This window comes from Quercus suber, unplaced genomic scaffold, assembly GCF_002906115.3.
Source record: "Quercus suber isolate HL8 unplaced genomic scaffold, Cork oak 2.0 scaffold_163, whole genome shotgun sequence".
NCBI classification, from domain to species: domain Eukaryota; kingdom Viridiplantae; phylum Streptophyta; class Magnoliopsida; order Fagales; family Fagaceae; genus Quercus; species Quercus suber.
This window is the reverse complement of record NW_027069624.1, coordinates 1,009,469-1,017,537: the sequence shown is the minus strand read 5'-3', so window position 1 is coordinate 1,017,537 and position 8,069 is coordinate 1,009,469. Positions and strand designations below refer to the sequence as shown.

General features: G+C 33.7%; 2 protein-coding genes across 2 annotated transcripts; both read right to left on the bottom strand.

The window, feature by feature from the left end:
* Positions 1-257: 257 nt before the first annotated feature.
* Positions 258-1,849, bottom strand: LOC112003750 (F-box/kelch-repeat protein At3g23880). Its single transcript, XM_024035956.2, has one exon. The coding sequence runs from the start codon at positions 1,578-1,580 to the stop codon at positions 402-404; it is 1,179 nt and encodes a 392-aa protein (XP_023891724.1). The 5' UTR covers positions 1,581-1,849; the 3' UTR covers positions 258-401.
* A 2,974-nt stretch (positions 1,850-4,823) lies between these two features.
* Positions 4,824-6,557, bottom strand: LOC112003751 (F-box/kelch-repeat protein At3g23880-like). The gene has a single exon (XM_024035957.2). The coding sequence runs from the start codon at positions 6,526-6,528 to the stop codon at positions 5,125-5,127; it is 1,404 nt and encodes a 467-aa protein (XP_023891725.1). The 5' UTR covers positions 6,529-6,557; the 3' UTR covers positions 4,824-5,124.
* Positions 6,558-8,069: the final 1,512 nt, after the last annotated feature.

Sequence of the window (8,069 nt, the reverse complement as noted above, 5' to 3'; positions counted from 1 at the left end):
TATAATTTTTAATTATAAATTTTGTTTTATTTATTTACAAATATTTGCTCATAATAAAATGTCTACTAAAAAATATTTATCTGGATATGAAAATTTTCAAAAAAAGAAATATTGGAAGAACTTAAATACAAAAATACTCCACTGCCTAAGGCCCCAAAATTGTTGAGCCGGCCTTGCTAAAACTAACATTAATTAATATTCTCCTCATCTTCTACTAGTTAAACCAAAAAAAAAAACTAAATTTTGCCATCGTTTTTCCTTCTTTTGTTGTATTTCCAAAATGAGGTAGAAAGTTGGAGTAGCCCTCTTCTATATATGTTAAACCTTTGCAGATGTTGACAATAATCTCATCTTGTATTTGCACTTACTCTCTTTTCTGCCACTGTGTTGTGATCTTGTGTTCATAACCTTTGCTCATCATATGGAAGAACCACACTCTCCACATATACACCAAGTTCAAACCCACGAGAATAATATAAGTCATCTGACTCTATATTTGAGATCATAGTTCTTTTATAAGACTTGTATAAAAGATTATAAGAATTGTTTAAAAGATTATAGATGACTATTTTCTTTCTGTTCACCTCCATTAAAACATCACCGTTTTTGGTGAAACACAATGGCCTCAAACGCTCCTCAAAATAGGGAATGACAAACAATTTTTCCCAAGATTCTTCCACCCCATATTTCTTCATTACCCAAGTCTCAAAGTGGCTTCCATTGGGATCGTATGTTAGAGAAAGGCATCCACCTAAAACCCCCAGCTCAAACTTTGAATCCTTATCTAACATGCATGGTAATGGCAGCTCATAAAAGTCTTCTTTAGCCGGATCAAAATAAACCAGTACTACGGTTACAGATTTAGAAAAGGCTTCTATATCATATTCTTCACGGCGAAGAACCCAATGGGGAGCTCCATTCAAAGTAACCCCTTGTGTGTCAAAATAAAAATTGTAAGGAAAATCACTGTAATCAATATCTTTCAAAGTATTGGTCCTGAAAGAGTAGTGAGAGATAAAGATAGATTCAAAACTATAACCACTGTTGGGTGAGCCTGGTGGACTTACTAAATGAGATGCAAAAACAGCCTTGTAATCATCAGAGGAAGAATCATAACCAAGTCCACACATGAGCATATTATCCAGGTCAAAATGACTGTAAAATTCAAACATATTATGTGTACCAGAAGATGGGTTCCACAGACAAAGATGAGGACAACAATAAACAAGTAAGAAATCGTTGCAAGAGCCGAAGATCTCAGGGGTTATGCTTTTATACCATGTAGGAAAGTCGAGAGATTTCACTTCGAGCATGAAGCCATTGTAATCTATGATGGAGAAGACACCGGAATTTATTCCTTCATCACTTTGCTCAATGCAGGCGCATCTCCAAAGGGTCATGTTGTTAGGCTCGTTGGCTTTGTCATAGCGTGCTTTGGCAAACTCAGAGCTTGAAATCAGAGAACACCATGGTTTGCATACAGACTTAAATCGCTGTAGAGATTTGACGGGGAGTCTTTTTAGTACGTCGTGCACAATGTCTTCTGCAACGTTTTGTGAAAAAAATCTTGGGTTTTCCATGATTTTCAAGAATCGGTTTGTGAAAGGGTTACTAGGTTTTTGGTTTTTTGGTTTTTTGGTTTTCTAATTTCTTCTATGGTTGTTTCTAGGGTTTTTCTCCATTTTATATGGTGGCGTTGTAACTTTTGAGACCGACAATCTTTGTTTATTTGGGCTTTTTTTTTTAGTGGGTTTGTATCTTTGGAAGTCGCCTCTTAATTTCCTTAGTAGTTTCAATGGCTGAAGATACGAAGCTAAATCCAAACGTAATAGCCCATGGATGCATATGATAGCCCATTTATTTTCATTCTTGATACGAATCCAATTTTTTTTTTTTGGGGTGGGGCGCCTATATATGATTCGTATTTTCATTCTATCTCAATGTTAACACAAACATGATTTGGGACAATTACACCTCCACATGTCGACTGTAGCAAACATTTAGAGGCTGTTTGGATGAATTTTTTTCGTCACTCAATTTCAGTCACTCAATTTTCATCACTTATCACTCATCATTCATCACTCATAACTCATTACTTAATTTTTCACACCCGTTTGGCACTATCACTCATTTTTCATTACTCAATATTTTTCACACTATTTGTGGGTCCCATGGCCTGTCACCCAGAGCATTTTTTTTTTTTCAGTACCCATACTCACTGTAAAAAGAAAAAAAAAAAAAAAAAAAGAAGGAACCGAACAGCCAACCAGGAGAAGGAAAAAAAAAAGAAGAACAGACCTAGAAAAGAAGAAAAGAAGAATAGAAAAGAAAAGAAGAAGAAAAAAAAAAGAACCAGGCCCAGAAAGTGAAGAAAAGAAAAGAAAAGAAGAAGAAGAAGAAGAAGAGGAGGAGGAGCAGACAGTCCCAGACCCGTGAAAGACAAAAAGAAAAGAAAAAAAAAAAAAGAGAAAAGAAGATAAAGAGGGAGCAAAAATCTGACTGTGAGACCGGATTTGTAATAGTATTTACAAGTTTGTCACTGAAAACTGAAAACAACCAAAAGTTATTTTCAGTTTTTACAACTCATAACTCAAAAAGTAGAGAATTTAGTATTGAAAATAGAGTTATGAAAATAGAGTATTGGTGCAGGCAAATGAGTATTTTGCTACGAGTCCCACCATTTTTGAGAATTGAGTTATGAAAACTGAGAATTGAGTTATGAAAATTGCCAATCCAAACAGCCTCTAAGAGAGCCACCAAGGATGAGAAAGTGCACACACACTTTAGCTCGCAAAAAATTCTAACTTATCAAGCCAAAAATATTATCCCAATACAAAAGGAATCTAGTGATGATGGCATGAGCATGCATCAATAAGCGCCTTACCACATAACACAATACTAGTGAGAGTGTAAACTCTGTTATGTATCGTTCATTCTTTCATCAAGAAAACCAAGAAAAATACTCTGAGATGAAACAAATGCTAAAAGTATGAAATTTAGGCTAAAAGGATCATGGTTTTATTCCAATATGTACAAAATTAAATGCAGCCTAAGCCAATCAACCCTCAATAGAAGAATGATGAATCAGTATTTGTTCTTCCTGCCTTAGATTGAGAAGTTAAGGCCCGCCATACTATTTCTAGAGTTCGGGTGGAGCAGTTTTCTCAATCTCAACTCCTAGTACTGCAATAGGAACCTTATCCCCTGAAATAATCTCCAATATTAAACAGTTAACTATGACACAAAATTGTTAATTTTTTTTTTCTTCCTTGCACTTGTACCCTTAATAGAATAATTTAATAGATAAATTTAGTAAGTCCTGGTTTGCAAGCAACTTGAAGCTAGAAAAAAACAATTGGAAAAGCAAATGATTTCCCGAAATCAAATAAAATGCGTAATTATAGCCAAAAAAAAAAAAACTGAAGTTAATCAATGCTTTGTTTTTTGGAACACATAATAAGGAGCTTAATATTAATTGAATACTACAATAAAATAAGTTCTTGACAACGGTCTCATCTTGTTCTCTTTTTTTTTTTTTTTTTCAATGTTGAGTTGTGATCTTGCAAATTCTTTTAATGTGAAGACAGTCAATCCAACATACAGAAAAATGATACTTCCCACTCCCACATATTCACCGAGTTCAAACCCTTGATTATTATCTGGCTTCATAAAATCCACCATAATTCTTTTACAATTGTTTTGAAGATTGTAGGCATCTATTCTGTTGTTTATGTCCATTAAAACTTCACCATTAATTTGCAATGAAACACAGTGGCTTCAAATGCTTATCACAATAGGGACTAGTGGGGGATCAAATGATTCCCAGCTGATCACAACAGGGAATAATAAACAATTTCCCCCAAGACTCTTCCACCCCATATTCCTTCATTGCCTAGGTCATAACTTTTTGCCACAAGGGAGACATCATTTATCGAAAATTTTGCCACAACTTGATAAGATGGTTGATGTAAGTGGTGGACAGCCACTTTAAACTTATCATTTTTTTCCATCACTTGTAAATTGACCACCTCATAATGGTAACTCTGAAATGGTACACTCATATCAATTGGTATCCAAACATTTTGTTCTCCTAGCAAAACTGAAACGGACGAAATTAACTCCCTTGCTTACATGACCAAACTGAAAATAAAATAAAACTTACCAAAATGTAGTTGGGTGTTAAGTGCTAAGACCACAACATTTCCCACAATTTTCATCTCAATTTATTCATGTGGCAAGATGTGAGTGTTGGAGTAAAAGTGGTGGGTCCACAACTCCACCACTTGCGTCCTGCCATGTCAGCAAGTTGTGGTAAAAGTTGTGATTCTAACAGTACTCTAATTTCCATGATTACAAAACCATAAAATAAATAAAGTATTTATTGATTATCTATTCAAATTTACTAATTGATAAACTATTACTTTGTCAAAAAAAAAAAACTTGAATTGATAAAAAAGAAGAAAAAGAAATTACATAGCTATTAATGTATTCCCTATTGGTCTCGAAAAGAGTATAAAGGGATCACTATTCTTGCTTTTGTTGTAGTAACTACTGTTGGGTGAGATGGGTGTAGTGATATGATGATAGGGCAACCTAAACTCTAGTACCCTTGGTAGATATGGATTTCAAATAAGGGAGATGATAAGGATACTAATGAAAAAAAAAAGGAGTTACAAATCTAGCTAGATCTGTTGAATTTGCAAGCTACATGAAGGCATATATATGAGTCCATCCTCAAGAAATTAATTGGGTGTGTTATGTAACTTACAACGGAAGATTTCATATAAAATAAGAAGTGCATGAAAAAGAATTTAGACCCCATAAGGGTTCGCCTCCTTAAAATCTTTGCTAAGGTTGCTCTCAATATACACAACCTTGTAAGCTTAATTTAAATGGTGATCCCTCACCAAAAATAAATAATGCAACATATGCACTTTAAACCATAAATAAACACAATAAATGAAGTAACCTGAAGCAATATATATTAATTAATTTAATACCATGACACGATAATACTACTAACTATAAAGTTTTTGATAATACTAATTACTAAATACTTATCTAAAACTAACATTAATTTGTATTCTCCTCACATCTTCTACTAATTAAACCCAAAAAAAAAGCCTAAATCCTGCCATTGTTTTTCCTTCTTTTGTTGGACTTCCAAAATGAAGTTGAAAATTGGAGTAGCCCTCTTCTAAATATATTAAACCTTGCAAACGTTGACAATGATCTCATCTTGTTTTTGCACTTATTCTCTCTTTTCTGCCTTTTCCCATCACTGTGTTGTGATCTTGTGCTCATAAGGGACCCACCAAATTCTTCTGATTCTGTGTTCATTGCTAATTCATCATTGTGGTGAAAAAGGTTTAACCTTTGCTCGTCATATGGAAGAACCATACTCTCCACATTATATACACACCATCCAAACCCACAATAATTTGACTCTCGGATCACGGTTCTTTTAGAATTGTTTAGAAGATTGTAGATGACTATTTTCTCTCCGTTCTCCTCCATTAAAACATCACCGTTTTTGGTGAAACACATTGGCCTCAAATGCTCCTCAAAATAGGGAATGACAAACAATTTTTCCCAAGATTCTTCCACCCCATATTTTTTCATTACCCAAGTCTCAAAGTGGCTTCCATTGGGATAGTATGATAGAGAAAGGCATCCACCTAAAACCCCCAGCTCAAACTCTGAATGCTTATCTAACATGCATGGTAATGGCAACTCATAGAAGTGTTCTTTAGCCGGATCAAAATAAACCAGTACCATTGTTAAAGATTTAGAATTGACTTCCCTATTATATTCTTCACGGCGAAGAACCCAATGGGGAGCTCCATTCAAAGTAACCCCTTGTGTGTCAGAATCAATATTGTAAGGAAATTCATTGTCATCAATTTCTTTCAAAGTATTGGTCCTGAAGGAGTAGGTAGAGATGGATAAAGATTCAAAAATATAATCATCATCGTTGGGTGAGCCTGGTGGACTTACTGTATGAGATACCAACACAGCCTTGTAATCATCAGAGGAAGAATCATAACCAAGTCCACACATGAGTGATACACCACAAGAATCATCCAAAATATCATAGTCTAATTCAAACATATCATGTGAACCAGAAGATGGGTTCCACAGATAAAGACAATAACAACAATGAACAAGTAGAAAATTGTTGCAAGAGCCCAAGATCTCTGCCGTTTCGCTTCCAACAATAAACAAGTCGAGAGATTTCGCTTCAAGCATGAAGCCATTGTAATCTATGATATTAAGCCAGGCGGAGAAGACACCAGAATTTACATCTTCACGTTGCTCAATGCAGCCGCATCTCCAAAGGGTCATGTTGTCGTTAGGCTCGTTGGCTGTGTCATAGCGTGCTTTGGCAAACTCAGAGCTTGAAATCAAAGAACACCATGTTTTGCATACAGACTTAAATCGCTGTAGAGATTTGACGGGGAGTCTTTTTAGTACGTCATGCACGATGTCTTCTGGAATGTTTTGTGAAAAAAATCTTGGGTTTTCCATGATTTTCAAGAACCTGTTTGTGAAGGGTTACTAAGTTCTTGTTTGTTTTTTTTTTTTTTTTTTTTTTTTTTGGTCTCACTATACTATTTCAGTTAATTTTTACCTATATTTACAGCATTTTCAACAAAAAATTTTAGTCTCAGCAAAATAAGCAAATCTCAATCAGATCCTTAATGTTTTGCTACAGTAGGACATGGCATAAGTGTCCCAAATCATAGGTTCTTGGAGGTATTGGGGATGTTTGGTGACGTCGTTTGATTTTTTGAAAATACTTATAAGTAAAAAAGTATGTGAAAATACGTGTAGTATTGTTTAAAAACTGAAAATAAGTATTTAAACACATGTAATAAAGAGGCCCGTAGTGTCCCAAATCATGTTTGTGCTAACCTTTCAAATATTGAGATAGAATGAAAATAAGAATCATATATGGGTCTGTTTGAGATCTGCTTATTTTGCTAAAACTGAAAACTTTTTATTAATAGTACTGTAGATAAAGGTAAAAGTTAGTTGAAATAGTATAGTAAGACTTATGAATAGTATCAAAAAATACGGTGAGACTTATGAATAGTAGCAAAAATAAACTGAATAGTAAATAAGCATGTTGTTTAATTTAGAACCAAATGAAAACATAGCTTCCAAAAAAACAAAATTGGATTCTTATCAAGAATGAAAATAAATGGGCTTTCACATGCATCCATGGGCTGTAACGTATAATGTAATTAGATTTAGCTTTGTATCTTCAGCCATTGAAACTACTAAGGTAGCCAACCCAATTAAAAAAAGCCCAAATAAACAACGATTCTTGGCCTTAGAAGTTACAACGCCGCCAAATAAAATATAGAAAAACCCTAGCATCAACCATATATAAGAAAAAAAAAAAAAAAAAAAAAAAAAAAAAAAAAAATTAATAACCCNGATCTAAAATATATGACCTTAAAAAGTATTTACATTAGAAATCCTTATTCTAGACCATAGCTAGCATTAGCAAGAAATCACTCAGTCCTCTTTAATGGAAAAATTGTGAGTTCTAGTTAGCTCAACTAATAAAGTATTTAATAGTTGAATAAGAGATTTATGGTTCAATCTCTGCTTACTCTAAAAATCGATTGGTGTTTTTGTCTAATGATAAAAAACTATTATCAGAAGTGAACGCTATATGTTAAAATTCTCTTAAAAAAATGAAAAATTATCTTATGAGACGGTCTTATAAAAATATCGTTCTTTAAATATTTATGGTTTCCATGCATGTGAATCCCACATGTAAGAGAAATGTCTGATGAGATTGTCTCGTGACAGTCTTATATATTACAATTCATAATTAAATCTTTATTATTCTTAACATGTCCCTTTAGAACACTTGCTAGCAAGTAGCATGGCCCAGTTTTTATTTAATGCTAATGGAAGGTGCATTAAAAAAAAAATGATTACAAAAATTAGGGGTTGGAGGTTGGAATGTAGCAATATAAAATTATTCACCTCAAAGCTCTGTTTGTTTCACTTTCTAAAACATTTTCAATAAAATTTTTCAAATATTTAGTGTG